The sequence below is a fragment of the Curcuma longa genome, chromosome 3 (genome assembly GCF_044706935.1).
Source record: "Curcuma longa cultivar G26 ecotype Majalengka, Jawa Barat chromosome 3, ITB_CL_G26_1.1, whole genome shotgun sequence".
Lineage (NCBI taxonomy): Eukaryota > Viridiplantae > Streptophyta > Magnoliopsida > Zingiberales > Zingiberaceae > Curcuma > Curcuma longa.
In genome coordinates, this window is record NC_133863.1 from 8217272 (window position 1) to 8241121 (window position 23850).

Here is a 23850-nt window from a genome sequence, read left to right on the forward strand (position 1 = left end):
AAATCTAACAGCTTTTTGTTTCCAAATGGCAAATGCTTCTGCTACTTCTACTTTTTTTTTATTATGTGCCTATATTTTCTCAAATGCTTCTGCTATTTCTACTTTTTTTTTTTATTATGTGTCTATATTTTCTTGTTTCTTTTCCTTTGCCACTCATCTCATTTGCTTTTTTTTTCTCATAGAATCATACTTTCCACTTAGGCAGGCTTAAACATTATTAAGGGTAATGTGTCAAGTTTCATACTAGAGCTTGCTCAAAATTGAGAATTTAGTACTAGATCAACTAAACATGTCTAGTCACAGCTTTTGTTCTTGGAAAAAACAGAGCAGCTACCTAGGAATTATGATTCTCCAACAATTCATTTTTTAAAATAACAATAACTTGAAAAAGGTTTAGTTTAGTTTACAATTTCCATAAGGAAAACAGATTATGTGTCTCTAGGTCACATTATACTAATATCTTATATTTGTGAGTTTTTGCATATCCTTGAATGATTTGCTGCAAAGAGTCTGTGGCCATGGTGAAGGCTTAAGTGTTGTGCATAACTGGAGGAGAAATATCACTGGATTTAAAGTTTGAAGTTACTGAGCCTTGTTGGTCCCTTTATTTTTGTTGACATTAGCATGACATATCTTGCATCATGAGCTTTTGGTGATTAGCATCTTGGAAGTTTCAAGTACTAATTAATGTTGTAAGATAAAATTTAAATGCTTATTAAGTTATCATTCTTTTTTCTCCAAATTTTTCCAATAAAAAATCTTAAGAAGTTTGTGGTAGATATTGCTTATTCTTATCATTCTTCAGAACAAGTATGTTTCTGAGAAACCAAATCTGTTGAAAGAACAAAAGTTCCTAAGCCAAGCTAGTTATCGATTTTTTTTTTCTTTTCTATTCTGGATCAGTGCCTGAAATGTCTATTAAGCTGTGAACAAAAACTGAGGAGTTCGAAGACACTGAACTTGTGGCACAATTGTTACTCCTGGGTCTATATTTTCCATATAAGTGAATTGAAAACAATCATCCATCATTTTCTCGTCTTTATTCTCCTCTTCCTTTTACTCAAACCATCAATTGCAGAACAAATAAAAACAAGCGGATCCCGATCAACCATCGCCCACAACAATCCAAGCAGGCAGACCAAAAGAGATAAGAATAAGAGTACCTACTTGTCGTCAATGTTGAGGACATGAAGTAGATGCTGATTATATATGTCAGAGGCCCGGCAACGCGGCAGTCGGAGGGGAGAGGCGACCAGAAAACCAGAGTCGGCGTACAGAGGAAGGAAGTCGAGGGAGGAGGCGAGAGGGAGTGGCGGAGGAAGTCGAGGTCGAGCGACACGGAGAACCGGAGATGACCGAACGTTAAGCGGCGGTGGGAGGAGGGAGAGGAAATCGAGAAGCAAGCGGTGATGGGTGAGGATTTTAGGGTGACAAATCCGAACCCGATTAAATTAACAAGGTTTAAAATTTAATATATATATATATATATATATATATATATTATTTATTAATTTATTTCCTTTATAAGTTATAATAAATGATCGTATGCATGACAATGAATCACGGATTGGATGTAAAATTCAAATCCGGTTAATGCTTTTCTTTCTGAACGAATTAATCCGGTAGTGACGTATTAAAAATAATTTGTAGATAATATTTTTAGACGGGAATCCGATAATGTAATATGATCCAATTTAATATAAAATATGATTATTATTATTATTATATAAACTGATAAAATTTAAATTCCCAGTGAAAGTTCTTTTAACACGTATATTATTTATCTTTTTTTCTCTATATTTCTTTATATTTTTTTAGATATTCAACTTCTTAGAATCAATTAATCCTTGAAATGGTCATACGATCATCAAATTAAATTTGAAAATGCGCACAATACAGTGGACAACCTAATAGTCCGATTCCGATTTTCTTAATGCCCAAAAGACGTCCTACCGCAGGGGCTTTAGCATTACAGCTTTCTTTCTATTACCCATCAGAGTCTTCTGCCGTAGCAACCCATTTTGCCGCGTCAGTGGCGGCCGTTGCCGCTTTGGTGGCAGCGACGACCGCGGTAGAGGAGGCCGCTTTCGCCTGGTGGGCGGCTTCTGACGCCTTGGAGGCAGCGGCGGCCGCCTTAGAGGCGGCCGCCTTCGCGCCGGTGGCAGCCACGGTCGCGGCAAAACTGGCTTCAATAGCGGCCTTAACTGCCCCGGCAGCGGCAGTAACTGCGGAGATGGTGTTGTTGATTTCGTCGGGTGTAGGAGGAGGCTGTGGGGAGGGAGGAAACACTAAAAGAAACCAGTAAGTAAAAAAAAAAACTAACTAAACTTACTTCTTCCTTGTCGTCGGCACCGGCGGATCAGGTGTGGACGAGCAACACATTCCCACTTCTTAAAGAGTTGCGAGCAGAGTTGCGAGCAGGAAACTGACAGAATCATTATGCGCTGCTAAACCGTTTCCTGACAGCATAATTATTATGCGTACAGCAAGTAGCAGAGGGGTGGAGTGGACGAAGTGATTCTCTGAAAAAAAACAGAGGGAATCAGAGGGGTGGAGTGGACGAAGTGATTCTCTGAAAAAAACAAAGGGAAGCAGAGGGGGCGGGAGGGAAAGGGGAGCAAAGGGACGAAGCATATTTTATTGTTTACCTCCTTGTACTCAATCTATTTTTTTAATGCATTTCCATCACACAATCTAAAACGTGCTCGATATGCCAATACATTCACGAGAAGATTGCAGTGTGGGCTTTCAATTATTTGTGAGATGATAAAATCATATCTAATTAATTACGATTTTACCTTTACCGTTGCACTGTAATAAGATCGTCATTGCTTAGACCTAAACTATCCTTGCACTAATTCCGAACAAGATTTAATTGCTTGAAAAACTAGGCTTGTGCTCTTCACAATCAAAACAAAGTCACAATAAATATAGACCGATTAGATATAAGTTAAGGCCAAACGTCACACAATTTGCAACCTAAACGCCCCTTTGATTATGCCTTTTAAAGAACTCATTATGATACATTAGTTAAAAGAATGCAATATTTGGCTTTAGCATTTCTTTCAAAATCCAATGGACAATAATTTTTAGCATACTTGTAGGTAGGTCTTTGAGTGTCATTTGATGAAATATGAAGATATATCATTAGTTAGATAGGGATCAATTAACTAAATAGTTGATGCAATTGATGATGATGAACACCAAAACCAACCGATACAATTCTAATAGCTAAAAGCATTTCACTGAACTAAATTCCGTCCACAAGAAAAACTAAACGTGCAGGGTCTTCAGCTCTGTACCATTACATTACATAGAGAGAGGTCAATTAAAGATACAATTATAATCTCAAATATTGATATAAATGAAGTTGATGACAAACATGATCCGACTCCGATCGATGTTTCAAACTGGGCGAAAGCAAGCAATGTTTTTAAACTCCGAGAAAGTCAAACCAATTCAATTCTCAATGGCATGCATTCGATTGAACCAATCAATCGAACAAAATAACCTAACCACCAGCACTTCAGTTCTTTGGCAATCTGATTTTCAAGTTGTCTCAGATGAAGAGTTTAATATAATTTCACTGTTTTAATATGTTCTCATAAAGCAATAAGAGAACTTTGAAGACCATGGTAAAATGCAATCCACATCAACTTCGGATTAACCAATCTCATCATTTTGCTCTGTTTTTGAAAAATCAGTTTTTTTTTTTTTTCAATTTTAAGTTGATGAACTGAGATTATAACACGTCAAAGTTAATAAAAATTCATCTAAACGATGGACACAATATTGATAAAGCAGGAAAATGACATAAACATCTCAAGAACAAATATACCATAAATGAATCTCAACTGAAAAGTTGCTGATATGAAGGGTGAAAATTCACTTTAAGAAAAGTAAAGAGACATTTTCTCTTAAAAACCCTGATGACTAATTACTAATAACTAGTATAATTAACAAAATAATAATTAATATTTAAAAATTTTACGATAAATTATAAGATTTTATCCCTAATTTCAAACTGGATCACAAACCCATTGCAAGTTAACGACAGCAATCAGAGAACTTTGAAGGTCATTGTGATGTTTAATTTCAGCATTAACTTCAGACCAACAATTCTCATCATCTAGCTTATTAAAAAAAAAACATGTCATCAGAAAACTTAAACACTCTCCTGGATAGGAAAAATAATTCAATTAGATTCAAGATAAAGTCAAAAAAAAATCATACTATATCTTTAATAGAAAATATAAGTTGCTGCATAGAAGCTAAATCTAGATAGAAGAAAATAAACTAAATAAACTATCAAATGCAATATATGATAGAGTCCTAAATCAAATAGTTGATTGTAAGCAAAGAGTTGATACTCCCTTCTCTTATAAAAACTCAATAGCGCATTAGACATCTTCCTACTAAAGCTGAATGTCATCAGCAATGTCTTGTAATTTCTACCTTCATGTACCAACCAAAGGATAGAAAATAAAGTGGCTAAAATTTAGTGAGAACTGAAAAGTGTGTAAGAGTAGTGAGAAAAGTATTGAAAATAATAGCCAAAGCCACAATGGTTTTCACTATCCTCTCCTTGCCCTCAATGAGGACAGGAAGCCAAAATGAGAGCAAGGATGAATATACTCAAAATAAACAATTTGAGCTCCTTTAATACAAATATGTACATGATATTTATGTGTTCTGTCTGTAAAGAGACAAGCAAAAACTTGAATCAATCAATTGAACAACAATAGTAAACAGTCAACGAGATCATTATTCTCCAATAAGTGATAAAAAAACATAAGGAAGGAAAAAGACCAGAAATCTTTATTTTGCCCAAAATAAATCATCAAGCAACAAGTACATTAGCATTTGTGATAGGCCACAATAAAGCAATCAGAGAACTTTGAAGACCATGGTAAAGTATTGTCCACATCAGCATCAGATCTACAACTCTCATCATTTTGCTTTGTCTCTAAAATAATAATAATAAAAAATGTATGATTTTAAGGTGAAGAGCAAAGGTCATAAATTTGACATGAATAAAGACGAATCTCATCATTTTGTAACAGGACTAATTAAACTAAGACGGTCAGATAGTGAAGGAACTATTTGACATGAATAAAAACGAATCTAAAATTTTTTTATATCGAACTTGTTTGGCAATGACACAAACCATTTATTTTCTACATTTGTTGAATTCCTACAGAAAATAAAACTTTTTCTAAGATAAATCTTGATAGAAAAAAATACATGGGAATGAAGAAACTGAGTCACCCATGAACTAATTTTCTTCTGGCAAATAATCAATTTAGCACCTAAATACCAATTTCTCGCAATTTCCTTGAAGACAACTACTGTCAGCAAGGGGCTAATAGTGCACAGTACCACATTCAAATTCTAAATCATTAAAAAAAGGAAGGAAAATTAACCCAATCATTAAAAAAAAAGGACTAATAGTGCATAGTTCAAACTTGAATGCAAATATCGTTCTCACGAGATTTTGAGTTGGTTAAATATTGGACATTTGATGATCACTCAACCATTTAGCCTTTCTATTACCCCTCACTGGTGCTGCTGGTGCTACAGAGTTGCTGCCGCAGAAACCCATTGCACCGCGGCAACGGCGGCCGCTGCCGCGTTGGTGGCAGCGACGACCGCAGTAGAGGCGGCCGCTTTTGCCTGGGAGGCGGCCGCTGACGCCTCGGAGGCGGCCGCTGTAAGTTCGGAGGCAGCGGCGACTGCAGCATTGGCGGCCGCGGCATTGGCGGCCGCTGACGCCTCGGAGGCGGCCGCTGACGCCTCGGAGGCGGCGGTGACCGCGGCATTGGCGGCTGCTTTCGCGTGGATGGCAGCGATGCTCGCGGCCATAGAGGCCTCAATAGCGGCCTTAACTGCCTCGGCAGCGGCCGAACCTGCGGAGATGGCATTGTTCATTTGGTCGCGTGTAGGAAGAGGCATGGCGTGTGGGGAGGGAGGATTATCGTCGGCACCGGCGGATCTGGACACGCGATCGGGGCGAGGAACAGATGAAACCCTAAAATTTCGCTGTTCTGGCTTTTTATTGATCCCTTAACGGGTTCTGATCCGAAACCCATTAACCATAGTTTATGTGCGGACAGCGAAAGGACTACGGAAAAAAAAATCCTTACAAGAGAACTGTCGCCGCCATCGCGTTCTTCTCTCTCGCCGCCTCTTCCGCCGCCATCGCGCTGGGATGACGCCGACGCAGCTCCTCCGAAGCAGAGGGGCGGCAGCTCCTCCGAAGTATATATGTTCGAGGGCGTCACGAGTTCCGGTGGTGCTCTGCGGCGTCGTCAGCTGACGAGGCAGAGGGATTCGTAGAGGGGCGGGAGGGAAAGGGGAGCAAAGGGACGAAGCAAATGGCCCATTTAATAAATTAGTGTGAGTATTTTGAAAATTCGAAAGAGTTTAAATTTGAAAAAAAAATTCAAATAAAAATAAACTCGAGGTATTTCAGTTTTTAAATTGTCATTTTACCATACATAATTAACAAATTGATTCAATAATAATTTTTTTTTGCATTTAATGTTTTAATATTTAGAGAATATTTTATCCAAATCTAATTTTCAATGCTTTAAAAGAAATGAGAATTTAAAAAAAATATACTTGTATTATGTTTTTTTAATACCTTAAGTTTTTAAAACTAATCGGCACGTTTCATCCAAAGAATCCAGTTTTTTTTAATTTATTTTTATGTTTTCTTTAAGGCATGATTAATACGTTGGCATGAAAAACAACAAGGGAAAGAAAAAAAAACCGCGAGAATTGAATCTCATGCCTTAAATTAACAACAACAATGATAAATGAATTGACTCAACTAGTTTCACAAGTTTTCAAAGATGGCTAGCTATGTAGTGAGACTCTATATTTCTCTCTGCACAACAAGCTAGAATTGCAGCTTAAATAACAGAACTCGTGAGAGCTGGAGTTGCAAGAACAATTCAAAAATGTTTGACTCGAAATTAAAGGTCTCAAAGTAATAACTGGAAGAATGAATTAATACATGTGCCCGCGTCTTCATGCGAGCAAACACCGATAGAGCTTGCATGGTGTTTGGACAAAATTAAGCTTCAAATCCTATGCTTCCTTCCATTCATTCCCAGGAGTCTTCTCCATAGGGTTTGCTAAGGCTACCTTTACGCCGACCACTCATCTTCGCTTTCTTGCTCGACAAAAGCTTCAAACTGGCTTCCAAAGTAATGGTCTGGGGGGTGAAACTCTGAGCATAGCAAATGGTAGTAAGTCACTTGGAAAATGGAACTCATATATTAAGATTAGAAAACGTTTATATCGATAAGCATCCGAAAATAGATCTCTCATGCTACATTACGTTAGTGACACCTAGAGCTAAACCAGCTTAATTATATATGGGATAATTTAAACTAGTTCAGTTAGAAATTAGCATACCTTTGGTAAGGTGACGACAGTTTTGCGATGTTTGATTAAGAACCCATGCTTTGAATGAGCCAACAGAACAGCGTGTTCATCTGCCGGATGGTTTCCCTATTTTTCCGAATACAATCATCATCAATTGCTTGATAGTCCAAAGTGGAGAATCTGAATCGATAAGTGAGAATGAAGGTTAAATCAAAAGCTTACCAAAGTTTTTGGGTACTGGAACAACTCAATAGCATCCTCCAATGTAAAAGACTCAGCATCTTTGGTCATCTGTAGATAGATTCCAACAGATTCTTGATTCAAATAGATCAATTTTGAGTTTTCACTTGATATGCCATGTGTCTCAATTTCCAAAACCAAGAGTTTCAAAAGTTCAAGAAAATAAAATTCATAGACTTAATATAATTGCCTTGAGTGAAAATAGCATATGTGTTCTACATGATACAATATATGCAAGAAATCAAAAAGATGATAACAGGGTCCCAGACAACAAGTAGCATTATTAACTAATGCATTGTGAAACCAAGCTTAAACAGAATAATTTTGAGCTTTTAGAGGAAAAAAAAGTTGTGAAGAATTCCCTATGGTACATGGATTGTCTCGTAACTTGTATTGCATTATTCAAGAGATACAAAATGCATTAGAGGACAAAAATGGTGATATTAATGTCAAACTACTAAGGATTTATGCAGATGCATAACAAGCATTTTTGGTAGTAATGAGGTATAATCACTAGTTGAAATGTTTGTCATTATTTAACTTGTTGCTCTGAGATTTTTATTCAATTGTCTTGCATATACTGGAGGTAAACAAGTTACACCAAGATGTTATAGGACTAAAATTTATTTCAGTTGATCTGGAACGAAAAGACCAAAATCCATATTGTGGTTGGAAATCAAAACTCAGATGCAGAATGATACTTCCAAAACTTCATCAAAGAGACTAATTATTCATAATGAAGACATATGGTTGTATTTCTCAATATGCCATCCAGGCATATCAACATTATTTGAGATTGTTCCCAGAGAGACAAATTGGATAAGTAAAATATCACATGAGGGTTTGAAACGAATAAGACCAGATAAGCATCTAAGGAACACATAAATAGCAGTTCTCTACCAATATACAGTAACAAACCTCAGAAAGAGGAGCTCTTTTCGGTGAAAAACCTTTTCTATCTTCTCCCAATTGCACATAAAATCCATAAGGTCCCTTCTTTAAATAAATCTATTGGAAATTGAAACAATAAGTTCTTTTCAGATTAAGTTTTGATACAAGGGGAAGAACATTATGAAACAAAGGAGGTCAAAGATCATATGGTAAAACATAAAGGTATAAACCTTTTCAGTAGAACCAGGAGAGCATCCAAGAATCTTTGGGATAAAGGACACATCTATCTTCTCAACTTCGTCAATGTCATCGTCGTCATCATTGCTATATAGTGAGCTTGCAATATACCTGCAACATCAAATTGTAAATTAAGTTAAAAATATATAGTTTACTACTTTGAAAAACATGGGCACGAAATTACAGAAATCACGAGTTATGCACATAGCAGAAAATGGATTCATTAAGACAGACATCATTTTCAAAACAGAAACATGGAATTTAGATTGATCATGACCAGAGAAAAAAGAATTTATAAAAATATGGGCAAACATCCTTTGATGCCAGTTGATTGTTTCTGAATGATCATCATGTATCCTCAACCCAGCCCATGCTTTGTTCTATCTACATCTTTTGTTACATTGTTTATTAACAAACCCCTTATTTTTTCCCATACAAAGTTCACAACTACCTCCGTCACAGTCATGATTGTACAATTTCTCACTAATTCCCCTGATACGTGTACCTCAAACAAATAGCTGCAGCTGAAGAAGCAAAATAATTTGTGGACCAAATATACTTCAATAATCATTTTTGCATCAGATTCACTCCATTCTATTCTAGATGTGGTTCTTGAGGGCCTTGTCCTGCAGCAAGGTATTATACCAGCTACACTTCTTGTAAACTACCAGCTGGATCATGGAAAAAGAATCAAGACTTTCTCTAGCTAACTAAAAATCGAAGTTCCTGATGTTGGAGAATAATTGAATATCCAAAAAAATATAACGTTGGTGGTAAGATACTGTTTTAGTATTCACATTAAGATAGCTTTTGACAAAGCAAAGCATCATAAAGGAAAAAGAATAAATATCTCGACATACTTGCATTTTGGATGTTGATCACACCCAATGAAAAAGCCAGCACCGTATTTACTGATTTTAAACTTCAATGTCCCCACAGAACAACTGTATAGTACACAAGGACGTGTTTAGTTATATGTTAATTGAAGTAGATGATCTGCAAAAGTTAAAGCCAAATAGTATTCCAAACTTTTAGTTGTTACAAGATAGAAATGAACAACAAATTTGATGATAGCCACAGGACCTAAAAATATCAAAGTGATATCATCTTAACAGTAAGATATGCACCTAGGGCAGTGCCTGCTACTCAATGAAGCAAATAATACGTTTTCAAATTTTTTCTCCAACATGTTTTCCAACTGCAAAATGAAAACCTCCAATAATTAACAAAGAGGGGGGAGAAGCAGGATAGTGAAGTCTACAATGGTAAACATCAATAAAAGTTATATATCAAAACAGGATAGCCTACACCTACCTCAAGGAAATTACAATTGCTTGCTTGGTCACAGAATTTGCTAAATCGTGACCAATAGTCCTTCAAAAGGCCCTTCCACTCTGTGGTTCCAGTAGACACATTATCTAACTGAAAATATTGAAGAATGACATAATAAATACAAAGAAAGCAATGGATATTTCATAGAAAAAAATTTAAATATCATTGAGGTACATGCATTTTAACTAGCATTTGTTAAATAAAACACTTGCTACCATCTTTAAGTGTGTTCTACAAATAAAAAACATAAAATTCCAACTGTTTCTATTTTCTAATTCTACCAAATAAGTAATTCTCCTCAAATCCTTGAACAGTTAACAATTTTCACAAAAATTTAACTAAAACAATTATGGCCCTTCAGATCATTGAATAGACAAAAGATATACTAATAATTACAGCAAAATTTTATGGAAGGTTTGGGTAGTAAAGTCAAGAGGGCAAAGAATTAGTTTTAATTAGCAAAAATATACAAGATGTGACTATTAAAGATGATGACCCTCTTGAAAGGAAATGAAATAGCACCATTTGACATTCTTCTGAGAAAATGAAATAGCATAACAGCAAAAGCTACAAGTTGATTCAGAAGCTTATGTTTTCTCCACAATTACTCTACACAAGATGAAATTAAAGACTTGGTCTGACCAAGATGAGAAAATGAGAGCACACATATATATTCCATATATGTAAAACTAAAATTCTAGGATCAGTATTATAAGCAGTAATAGAGCCAGCTATCAGTTTTTTTTATTATTTATGACATTGTCTCAGATGAACATTATCATCTTTTTCCTATCCACTCGATGCCAAAGATGTCATTCTTAAAGAAAGTTGTTTGGAAGAGTAAACTATAGGATACCTCATTCTCCATGGCAGCTGTAAAACTGTAATCCGCAACCTCTGAAAAATGATGGGAAAGAAATGCTGACACCTGTGGTTATCAGAGAGAATATAAAACAACCAAACAACAGCAAGATCTGAAAGAAATTGAAACACGAAGAAAGGTAAAACAACTGACTAGAAGGTTTTGCAAAGCAGAGAGACTTGCTTTAGTGATATTTGATTATTTTTTACTAAAGAAATGCTTAACAATCAACAGCCAGAGGCTTGTCCTATGAGATTCTATCAGTTTTGACTAATTCCCCAGTTAAAGGAACTGAACATCCATCTGGCTCTCCTTGTGACTAATTCCCCAGTCATTGTCTGTGCATTTGCTTGTCTTGATATCTCCCAAAATGTCATCTAGAATTGACAGGTTACATCTCTCCATTTCTTATTTTTCTTTTCTACATTAAGAAATACATATGCACAACATACTGGTGATTTAGTGTATTGTGATGTATCTAACCTCATAATTTGGCAGGGATGCCATTTGAAGAAATATGTAACTCCATAAAATCATTCTGAGATTGAGTACACAACTATAATTGCATCCATAAAAGTTTTGAAAAGCTAATTAGTATTAGTCAACTCCATATAAAAGATATCCATCAAGTTCAACATATTTGAGAAATAGTTTGACAAGTATAACTTGTTTATGGTAAGAGACATCATCTTGACTTCCTCATGGTTACTATGTTTTTTTTCCCAAGTTATTTCTTGATTGGCCTCTATTCAGATCAAATATCTGCTTATATTATTAATACATCACATGCCACCTGACGCTGATCAGCACGGAAATTTGAGGCTGATTCAGGCTCTTAGGAATTAGGTAGCATTTGAACATTGTACAATGCAATGGTCAATGGTATAGTTTGGGTAGATGAGAAGAATAATAATCCAACAAGAAATCAGCAAAAATTGATAGGGAAATAAACCACAAAAAGAAAAGATGAGAAACTTGCCAAGTGCAAAAAAGGAAAATGAATTGGAGATGCACTGGGCTTTTCTATTTGACCATTGATTGATGAATTTTCAGCATGTCATAAATACATTTCTAAATGCAATTAATTCTTTTCGGTTAAGAAATTTCGGCAGCCTACTCACGGAGTCAAACAGATGTTAAAGAGCCCAAAGTCCCTCACTATATAACATCAAGATGACCATCAACAGAATACAGTACAGATGAAATGAATTAAAAAACTAAGATGGCAACGATCTCAATCAAAATTTGCCTTCCTAAAATTTACAATAATTAACCATGCACCAACTACTGGGCAGATCTCATACCATGCGCCCACGAAATTCAGGGAGAAGAACTCGATTTTGCATTGATATATAGTTTCTATCCTGGACAAAAAGGCAATAGCTGATCAAGACATGGAAAAATATATAAAGAAGGAGAACGACATGTTAATAATTAATAGATACATAAAACCTCAGAAGCAATTAACCATGGAATTTCTAGTTGCTCCCTAGGATCACAAAGAAGAGTAGCTACAATAATCTCAAATGTCAATCCATAAGATGCTAGATTGAAAATATAGCACTTGACCGCTGAGACAAACCCAACAAAATAAAATTGCTAAAACCATCTGTAGTTAAACAAATGAGTTCTAGCCTTCTAAGTGCCTTAATGTGAGTTAGAACATGATGTTTCCATGCTAACAGAATCGTAGTCTATGTAAAACATAAATGAGAATAAATAGAGTGAAAAAGAGAATCTTAGTGACTATATCGGCATGCTTCCTCGCAATGCATAATGACAAAATTACTGAGGATATTTAACCAACCTTGCTTGATATATAGGTCAATAAATAGTTATTTGAACAATATCCGAAACCAGTAAACTTCCTACCTCAATAATCATGACCATTATTAAAACCAATAAAGTAAACAAGATGCATTTCAATGATTAATTAATTAAAGACAATGATATATTTCTTGAATTCCAGAGGGCCAACGCAATCATGACCAGAAGCTAATAACATCGGATACAATGACTTGGAGAGTAACACTCTTGTCTTATCAATAGTGTCACAAATGCCACCAATTTAATGCAATATAAAAGGATATTATTGGATATTTCCTCGTATTTCCTCTAAAATTATATATTACACAAAGGAATTGCAATTCTTTTTCTTTGCTAAACTCCAGAATTTAGCTTCTTTCAATTCCTTACTCTTATGATAGAAAATACCACTAGTTCAATTGGGAAACATGAGATATAGATGTCCAAGAAACCATCAATAGTATGCACTTTAAATCATACCTTCAACACTTTAATTGTAGACGCGTAAGTTGATGGTCTTCCAATTCCAAGTTCTTCTAGCTTTTTCACCTTCATAAGAGTATAGACAATGAAAAGTTGGCAACATTAGATAAACTGAAAATCCAACTTTGCAAATTAATGAGACAAAACTAATAGGAAAGACAACTAATATTAACCCAATCTTGTAGTAGACCGCACTAACCAATGATCCTTCAGAATAGCGTGGTGGTGGTTTTGTGTAATGCTGTTGAGATTGCACTTTATGCAAATTTAAAACATCATCCACCTGCATTAAGTGAAATCGTAGTGCATATCATTAAGCTATTGACAAAAAAACAGTGATATATGCAAAGAAGAACCTAAAAGAATGAACATTTACCAAGCAAAAGTGTCATTCATAATCGAATAGCATTACTATCAGACAGAATTTGTCATCATTCTCAGCAATTGATGTCAAAAACCATGAGCATGGATCTTAACCAAATATTCAATGGTGGGGAAGACCTAAGAACTGATTTCAAATAGTTGAGATGCATGGCATGTTCTTGCTTTTATATTGTCTGTCATTAATGCAGAGATGAGAGATCACTAGACATAAAAGATGCAGTATGGAATTATGGATATACCTTCAATTTATGAAGATCATGAAAAGCTGCAACATTAACATCCTCTTCTTCCTCATATTTTTCAGGAAGCTGCATCTCTTTGTCCTGGTATACACAAATTTTTGAAATTCTCTAACAAAAGACAAAAAGGCAAAACACTAAAGAAGGAGATCAATCATGCCATTTAAATATGAAACATCACTTGAAATGTGTTTGATATGCTACTAATCTCATAAGGATGTGCTCTGAATAACTTAATTCAGGATTTTCAGCTGACTACTTAAGACAAAATGTATTATTCAACAAACCATAAACGTATGGAAGTACCATAAGTAACCATGCCAGCAGTGCCACAGACTTTGGCCTGCTTTTTTACCTTGTGCTAATGGTTAGAGGACACTTGGCTATTTCATTAAAATGGCATTGACCACCTCCCAAAATACCAAGACTAACTACCCTTGAACTTAATCACAAAATAATTGAAATAATCAAGGTACATTGGCAAGTTCAAGCTAACCATTCACCAGAGAACTTGCTTGTCCTATGTGATGTCTTGATGGTAGCATGAATCATGTTCCAAAGCATGAACAGTTCGGGTTCATCCAACTTATGTAACAAGAGCACAAGTATACACATGGTCCCTTCAGGGGCAACCTATGCACAACAAGATATGCACATATGTGGCACTCTCAACCAATGATTAAAATCTTACTTCTTGTCAGTTGGCAAGGGTAAACCTTCTTGTTATGCTAGCTAACTAGCACACAAAACAACCTGAGACAACTGGAACACAGTCCACAGCCGGAGTCTTGCTAGGAGATCAACGAAGCTTCCATAAAGGCTGGAGAAGCTATCGCAGAGGTCAAAAGGTGTTTCAGGAGGTCACAAGATTAGGTGTTTCCTCTCTGCAAGTTCGCTAAGTGTTTGAAGCGCAGAACATCTCGCTAATGTAGTTGGAGTCATCCTCAGAGATCAACAAAGCTTCCACAAGGTTGGTGAAGCTTCCATGAGAACAATAATGCTACTGCATAGCTTCTGCAAGGTCAATGAAGCTACAGTGAGGCTTCCGCAAGGTCAGTGAAGCTTCTTCTGAGATGTCAATGAAGCTTTACAGGGTTGGCAAAGCTTCCACAATGTTGAGAAACTATGGCAAAGCTTTTGCAAGGTCAACAAAGTTTTCCATCGAGTTAGAGAAGCTTCCTCAAAGGTTCCAAGATTGCATTTGCCTTTTGCAAAGGGAAGTTTCCGTGATCAATTCCTCCCCTTTGTTTCCCCTTCTCATTCGCTCTTTCCCTTACTCTTTTAAGGTTCAGCATGCCTACTTGTACCAGCAATGGCATGTCAGATACATCTCATTCCAGCCAAAGACCGAAACTCTAGCACAAAATGAGATTTAAAACTTCGGTCTGAACTAAACTTGCAATAAGCAAGGCCTAGACAACTCCACATCATGCTGAAATGAAATTATAAAAGAAACCATGTCGAAAATAAAATAAATTCCTACTGAGTTTAGGAAAGACTCTAAATATAATATACAGGACAAACCTCATATACAGCTTGGTATCCAAGGAATGCAACTTGTGAAGCAGTTGACCGAAGTAACATGCCTCCTTTAGTATTAGAAATATCAACTTGAATCTACAACAGGCAATGAAATGACAAAGTAAAGGAAAAGAAAGTAAATGCACGTTATAGAAATTAAAAACAACTGAGCCTAGAATAGTGAAAAGTAAGAAGAAGGGTGGCACAGCCAAAGTCCAGGTCAATTTTGAGTCCATATATTTCATCGATAAGGATTCAATAAATAGATTATTTATTGATGGATTGCATTCTTGTTTGAAATATCCAACATGGGACTATTCAAGTCAAATTCCAGGAGTTAGAATTTCAGTATTGCAATCTGCAACACTAACTATTTTCTGAAAGAGCGATATTTAAGTCTCTTGGAGTTTTTTTTTTCCTGGACTTTTTTTTACACAAAAGGTATAAGCAGACACCACACACATGCAAACATAGATGTGCATGGATATTGAATAATTGCATTAGCAGAGAAAAAAAGGTTCACCGTTTCAATACTAGCAGGTTCCATTTGGGATGCCATCGACTGACTCCAGATAAGAGTATATAACTTTAGAGAATCATCATCAAGGATCCCAACTAAAGATGCTGGCATAAGTAAAATATAAAACATAGCATAAGCAATAACAGAACTCATTTCAACAACAATGATAAAAGAAAAAAAGGCACAAAGGAAGAGATAACTGAGACTAAATCCATATTAACTAGGAAAGGACGTCAAGATGAAGTGAATATATTAAGGACATCAAGGTACCATAATAACAAATTCATGCTTTAAAAGCATACAGAATTAAAATAACTAAGTCTTATAATTGTGTACATAAGCATGGATGAACTTTCTCTTATTCTAATCAGAATGAATGCCTTCACAAATTGCTACTTTATATGGCAAGGGTCAACTCAAAAAATCCTAGATATTTTCAAATTAAATGAACTACAATTCAAAATATCATCAAGGGTAAAATAGATCTTAGGATGTACATGGAAATATTTCCTGTCAACTAGGGATAAGGTAAAATACAATAATCGAATTAGATCAAAAATTGATTATCATTACATGGTAACCTCCGAATACTTGTCGGCCTAATAGCTTCATGGGCTTCTTGGGCATTCTTAACCTTTTGGACGTACTTGCGTATGCTTTTTGATGCATATTCCATGCCGTACCTATATTTCAGAGATATAAGCATTCAAAGATACATTGTGGGAAAAAATATTGTAAAAAGAAATATTGAACAATGACCACTTACAAAAACTATGCATTAAAAAAAAGACATAATTATGTTGTCAGATTTTGGATCAGTATCATAGTGTTTGAATGACTAATCTCTCCACACATAACATCACTTCTGGGTCAGAAGACATGATCCTTGGAACCCAGTGGAAACTAGAAGATTTATCTGTGAGAAGGTATATGGAATCTGAATTTCTGAGTTGTAGGCGTTACCAAGAGAATTACCTGGTTCTTACTAGATCAAAGCTCACTTACTGAATATAGATGGATTATTAACACACTAGAAACATAAGATCTGAAGAAAATTAGCAACTCATATTATTAACATTAAAGAATTTTAAAGGTTCAACTGTCTAACAAACAATGTACTTCTAATCTGTAAGCTTACAGTAATTTTGTACTGATTTTTCACAATGTGAGAATTATAATGGATAACATTGACTAAAAATTTGTGTCAAAGAAACTTCAAGAAAACACTAAAATGTCACTCAGTATAGTATGACAGAAGTTGAATATTTTAAGCATATGTGTCCAAATTTGAATACTTGGTGCAACCAGTTTGGAGAAGCAACTGGTGGAATATTTAGAAAGTTCAATCTACTGTATAAAGTTGCTTACAACTCTTTCAAATAAGCTAAGGAAGGCTACCAGGTCATGATTAATCTTCATACTTTATAGCTTGAGATAAAAAAAAATTATTTATGCTAAATTATAACATTAAATATACGTTAAATATAGTGTTGTCTATTGTATAATCTGATGTAGAATAGTCATATATCCCACCAACATCAAATATGCTTCTGTTACTTGTATGCATTCCACTTCAGAGTTTGTTCCGTGCTTAACCATTTGTGTTGATTACATTTCTTTCTATCCTTTTTTTCAGATGAAACAAGGTGAGAATACAATGAGCTAATAGAAAGGGTATCAATGCCTCTATGATGAATTCTCACCTATCAAATACTGGCATACTTCATATCCTTGTCATGCATATCAATCAAAAAAGGACAAAGAATGTGAACATGGAACAAACTCTATCACATATCTTTGATTAATGTCAGATTTCTAAACCACAAGTATCCTAGCACAAATTTTGAAAATACCAAAATGTGGCATGGCATGCTATAACAAATAACAAATACTTAAAGACCAATTGAAGGTCAGTTAATAGTTTAGGTAGGTTCACCTTTCTTTGACCAAGGAGAGAATATCCTCTGCAGCTTCATTAGAAACCTTGGGACAAAAGGCAAAAAATTATTCAAAGTTGACCACCATTCTGTGATATCAACATTTCTTTCAAAAACATGACATTTGGGGTCAGATAGGCTTTATCAATAACCTTAATTGGAAAGCATAATGAAGAGAGTGGGCAATTCGAAAAATGAAAAGTAAAATATCTTCCGGAAATCTGACTGTTAAAGAAATACATAAAAATGCCTTTCAAAAAAGTGGCGACATTCAAACAGTGGCAAATCAACAAGAAAGGATATCTAGCTGGTTTGGAATTCACAATTAGTTGAATGATCATGAAGCACTTGAATGAAAACATGGCATACAACTAATACAACAACTATATCCATTCACCAATAGCATATGCCTTCCTTCTACAATCTTATCAGCAGGGAGAATATTTACTAAATGTGGATATATGTGACTTTTTAAACTGAATTGTATAATCACTGCTTTAGTCTTGGCTCCAATGCTAGTTTATTTTACACTTGATTGACTAATTCAGCCTACTATAGTCAGATATGAGAAGCTAACGAAATGTGACTTGGATCTTGGTGATTTGTAAATCTCACTGTCAGAAAATGAACAAGTCCAATACAAATGGAAAAAAATACCAACATGCATTCCATCAGTTCGCATATATGTAATCAATCCAGTTGCTTCATCATCTGAAAGCTTGACCCCCTCGTACAGCTTCTGAGCCAACTGCAAATAAAGACAAACCAAACAGGTAATTAGGAAAATATGGCAATTGAAGGGAAGGAGGGAGGGGAGAGGGGCAGTTGGGGTTGTCCAGATTTTATTGTATTTTATGTGCAATCATATGTTTATACGATATGCATGCAATGGAATTTTGTCCAAGCAATTACATACTCTACACCTATAATTGATCCAATAGAGAAGAAAAATAGAAACATGAAAACAATGGAAAGAAATGAAGTGTCAAATGACATGCAAATGCTGGATACTGATATGGTCATGATCCTTGATTGATTGCATTCTTTGGAAGTTAAGGCTCACCATAAACAAATTGTACTGTTTACAGAAGATGAAATGAAACAACAAGAATACTTACCTAAAACCACGCCACATTTTGCTATTTGTTTGCTGAATTCATAAAAAAGTTGGGCTTAGTTTCTTCAGTAAACTTTGATGCCTTTCACATAAGTTTTTTGCATATCCATCGGGTTTGTTGGAGGCAATTGATTATGTGAAGTAGTTTCATATCTATTTGGCATCTTATATGGTCACTTACATTTTAAATTACTCAGATTCCTAGTCGAATAAAAAAGATATACAAGGTTAAAGGATAACATACACTCTCCGGTACCGTATTTTAGGAACACACGTAGAATAGTCAATGTCTTCACTAAATCAACATATTATCTAAAATTTTGGTGTATATCTACATCGATTTATGATACAAGATTCGTTTGCCTCATCCAATCAATGCAATATGTAGATAGCAAAAAAGTCTAGTAGTAAAAATGATAACCCATAAAAAAAGGAGAGAACATCATAACAGACAAAGAAAAGAAGAAAAGAAAGATAAAAAATGTTATTGACATTCAATAAAAAGGTTATTTCAAAAGTTAACTTATGCAGGAAAAAATATATAGATTGATACTAAACAAAAATGACCAACATACTAACAACGAGAAATCATTCTGACATAGATCTCTAACAGACCTTCATTGTATATGCAGCAGAAAAGTTTAACTTGTTTGCTGCACCCTGTTGTAGGGTAGATGTTATATAAGGCATTGGAGGGTTCCTCTGAGATTTGCCTGTTTTTATATTTTTCACTTTGAACTTGGAGAGTGAAACTTGTTTTTCAATACCCTCTGCCTCTTCATGAGAACCTATAGAAAGCTTATCCAACTTTTTGGATTTATAATGGGTTAGATGCGCAAGTAAAGATGTATTCCTATTTGCAGAATCTGACTCTGCATCTTGAAATTCAACATCAATTGTCCAATATTCTTGTTTACTAGACTGTTCTATTTCTGTTTCCCTATCACATATCAGAGCTAAAGCAGCAGACTGGACTCGCCCAGCTGACTGGCAACCAGGAAGCTTTCTCCATAGCAGGGGTGATATGTTAAAACCAATCAAATAATCCAGAGCTCTTCGTGCAAGATATGCATTGACCAAATTCATGTCAATCTCTCTTGGAGTCTGTAAAGATTTCTTGATAGCAGATTCTGTTATTTCATGAAATACAACCCTTGTCACATTGATATTTTCATTCAAAGCATCTTGTTGCTCTAACATCTCATTTATATGCCAAGCAATTGCCTCTCCTTCACGATCAGGATCAGATGCAAGTATCAGGTTTTCAGCTCTAAAAATCAAAATTAGCATAAGAGAAAAAAGAATTAAAGCCATGAAAACTTGACTACAAAAGTAAAATAATGATTGTGAAAAAAAAACTAAACAAGCAAATAAAATTTCTTATCTTGAGCGCAAGGTTGGATCACTCACAAGGGTTTCCCCCACAGCTTAATCACATTATAAAATTAGGATTAATGGCATAGCAAGTAGATGAGTATTAAGCTTCTACAGTGAATTGCAAAAGTAGTAGAAGAGATTTAGAACAATTACTTCAACAAATGGATACGATAGCATCCAGAAGTAACATAAATAGGGAGAGGGAAACAAACAAACCACAAGTATATGAGAAAAAATGAGCTAAGACAGAGTGAAGACAGATAATATATGGTCAAAAACAGAACCATGTGATTCACAAATTAGCAGCCTAATATGAAATGTCTTTTTTCAATTGAATAGACAATCTTATACTTTCATTTGACACCCTATTTTCAATATTCATTATTTAGCAGCCATTGTACTTTTAAATATCAAACTGTTAATAAATCTTCGGGGAATATTTTCTATTGTTTGTTACTATAAATTCATGTCAGCTTTAGATAACCAATAAGGTTGTAGATACAAAATACTTTCATTAATTTCCAAGACATAAAAGTCAGCTTGAATTGAGGAAATGCTACATACCTACAATGAAAAGGAAAACAAAGTAAGAATGCATAAGAAAAAAAGAAATCTGACCCATTTAGTGCTACTTTAATACTCTTAAGATGAGTCCATGCAGCAGCAGGTACCTCCCAGACCATGCTGAAATCATCATCAGGCCTTACTGATCTGGATCTGGCAGCTAAATCTCTCACATGACCATGACTAGGCAACACTTCGTAAGACTCCCCGAGATACTTTTGGATTACTTTTGCCTTAGTGACAGACTCCACAACCACAACTGATTTTCCTGAAGGTGGGTAAAGAGGTGTGAAAGTTTTTTGACTCTTTGCTTTATTTGAAGACTTCTTAGAATTGGTTTCATGAGATCCACCAACTGTACTGAGCACTCTTCCAGTGGCTTTCAAACCATTCACAGATATTATTGTAGACTGTCCAGGCTTCTTTTTACTACTGTCCTTCTGATTTTTAGTCTTAGGAGCCTTAGAATTCTTAACAGGAGTTTTGGACTTTGCTTGTTCAGTCTTAGGAGCCTTAGAATTCTTAACGGGAGTTTTGGGCTTTGCTTGTTCAGTCTTAGGAGCCTTAGAATTCTTAACGGGAGTTTTGGTCTTTGCTTGTTCAGTCTTTTTCTTGACAACTTTAACAGACTCCTTTTTGCTCTCACCAGCATCGGATGTCTTACTTGTCATTTTGGTGTTAATGACAGCTGCCTTTTTAGATGACTTGGACACTGTAGCATGTGTTTTTCCATCAATATTGTCACTGGTAGCAGTGGATTTTTTTTGCTTCCTTGTTCCTTGAAACACCTTAGGTGAAGGATCTTGATCCCCTTTGCTTCCAATTCCAGACGCTTGTGTTTTGCCAAGACTGTTTGACCTTGTCTTATTCTGAATTCCCCTTTTTATATTAGATGAGAATAATCTATTAATAAGAAGTTCCCCAGAAAAGTATCTAAATCTAGAACAATTGTCAGCTTGTCGAATCTGACAAGAGAGACTGTTTCCAATCCTTGAAAAAATGGAGGTCTCTTTATTTGAATGAGAGAGCTTAGAAGTAGTCGCAGCTTCTTTGTATTTTGATATGCTACTGCACATTATTCTCGCTCTTGTACGGTGGGCATGCATCCCATAATTTATACTGTTGAAGAAAACTGAGTTTTGCAAGCATATTGGCGGAAAATTCTGCCCCGACTTGCATTGAAACTGATAAAGCATAACCAAAAAAAAAAACCATTAATTAGCATTGAAAGGGTAACCAGGTATTCCAACCCGTTCAGTGACGACAGAACAGAGCAAATGTATGTGTGATCCCTGGTATATAATTTGGCAAGGGAAGTAAATGTACATTGACAAAATGATAACTGAACACGTGAGAAAGACAACAGTCAGGTGTGGAGAAAGAAAGAGGAAGTAGTTCTTTTTATGTGACGCGCGGTAAGTTACTTTCTAACACTCATCGAATAATTTAACTTTTAAACGTTTTGAAAGACGTTAACAATTTCCGATCATCAACACTGAGACACTGAAAAAAACCTTCTTTTTCTGAAAAAATCCTTTTTTCGCATAACCAAAATATTCGAGCCAGCAGAATTACCATGGTTGAGGTAAGCCGAGAGTGGTTAGGCAATGAGCTAGTGAGGAAGAACCTACGCATCTGGAGCGCCATTAGAGACCAAACCGACACGTTCCGATGTCCAAACCCTCTGAAGCAAAAAAACAGCAGAAAAACTCTCAGCTCAAATCTGAGAGGCAGAACAAAAACCGTAGGCAGTGTTAGTTACTGCAGTGGATGCCGGAACCTGGAGGGCGTTGTAGTTTGGCAACAGGCAGGGCATCAAGCGCGCGACATAGCAGCCAGAGAAGTTGTCACAGGAGGAGATAAAGCACCGGAGGCAACAAGGGTTTTGGGGTTTCGGGCTTCGTCTTATATAGCGGTTGAACCGGATTCTGGCCGGACTTCTTAAATCGACTTCTAACCCGATTCATTGGTTTAGTCAAACCTTATAATGGCGAGACGGGCCGTTCGGCCCACTTCGCGGCCCGATTAACCCACAACACCTGCCAAGTTCGAACATTTTTTTTCTAATAATTTTGATTAAAAGTTATTATATATATTATATTATTTTTACCAAAACTACAACAATATTGGTTAACTGATTTTTATTAAATTAAAATAATTTTAAATCGAGCTAGATTAATTTTGACCAAATTATAAACGAGTATTTCAATATAGTATTATCTTATTGGTTATAATTTTGATTAAATCTGAAATTTTTAGTCTGCGTGATTTTAACAAAGAAAAAACTATAATAATATTAGAATAAGGCATTTAAGGATGAAAATAAGATGAATTATAAATGTTATGATCACTAGGAGCGGATCTCGATTAATCATATCTGAGCGTGGTTCATTGTGCGATGCTTAGGACACAGAAAGCTCGAATCGAGCCGACTCCTCAAGAAGGCCGAGTCTTGATCTCAAATCAAGTCGAATCCCCTGGAACACTCGAGTCAGAGACCAAGCATAATCCTCTCGAACACTCAGAGCTGAATCCCCTTGAATGGTCGAACTGAATCGACCGACTCGATTCGGAGATCAAGTCAGATTCGCAAGGAAACAAACCTCCCGAATCGAGTTAGCCCCGCATGAATGCTAACTTTGGAATCCGATCTGAATCCTTGAAAGGGACTCTCTCGTTTGAGCCGAGTCAACCCACTCAGCTTTAAGTTATGCCGACTCCCCAACTCTGCCTTGACCCGATCTTGATACTTTTCAACTCTCGTTACTCCTCTCCATCAAAGGCCACTCCTCCCATTATACGGTATGAGTAATGTCTCCTTGACACCTCTGCTACTAATCATGGTAATACTCTGACAGATGTATGTGAAATGACCCCTTAATTGCAAGTCAATGATAGGACATAGGCTCTGAATATCTCATTCCTTCTGACAAGGCTCTACCGATGAT

The 23850-nt window shown here is 35.7% G+C and overlaps 1 protein-coding gene and 3 non-coding genes across 5 annotated transcripts; all 4 read right to left on the minus strand.

The window, feature by feature from the left end:
• Positions 1-3608: 3608 nt before the first annotated feature.
• Positions 3609-3686, minus strand: LOC141825816 (small nucleolar RNA R160). The gene has a single exon (XR_012601566.1). It is a non-coding gene; the product is annotated as a small nucleolar RNA R160 (small nucleolar RNA).
• A 369-nt stretch (positions 3687-4055) lies between these two features.
• Positions 4056-4135, minus strand: LOC141825823 (small nucleolar RNA R160). The gene has a single exon (XR_012601572.1). It is a non-coding gene; the product is annotated as a small nucleolar RNA R160 (small nucleolar RNA).
• A 747-nt stretch (positions 4136-4882) lies between these two features.
• LOC141825817 (small nucleolar RNA R160) lies at positions 4883-4960 on the minus strand. Its single transcript, XR_012601567.1, has one exon. It is a non-coding gene; the product is annotated as a small nucleolar RNA R160 (small nucleolar RNA).
• Positions 4961-6836: 1876 nt separating this feature from the next.
• Positions 6837-22772, minus strand: LOC141824990 (uncharacterized). 2 transcript variants are annotated; one of them, XM_074712347.1, is made up of 22 exons: positions 22683-22772; positions 22478-22586; positions 20957-22086; positions 19577-20231; positions 18506-18592; positions 17844-17890; positions 16481-16590; positions 15911-16011; positions 15391-15483; positions 13867-13950; positions 13443-13526; positions 13241-13309; positions 12259-12318; positions 10949-11020; positions 10075-10182; positions 9888-9958; positions 9621-9704; positions 8754-8871; positions 8551-8640; positions 7615-7683; positions 7423-7518; positions 6837-7234 (listed from the first exon to the last, which is right to left on the minus strand). In XM_074712347.1, exons 2-22 carry the CDS (start codon positions 22547-22549, stop codon positions 7109-7111), a joined length of 3426 nt encoding a protein of 1141 aa, XP_074568448.1. In that variant the 5' UTR covers positions 22550-22586; positions 22683-22772; the 3' UTR covers positions 6837-7108. The 2 variants fall into 2 exon arrangements, with proteins under 2 accessions (XP_074568448.1, XP_074568449.1); XM_074712348.1 differs by lacking the exon at positions 12259-12318.
• Between the last annotated feature and the right edge of the window lie 1078 nt (positions 22773-23850).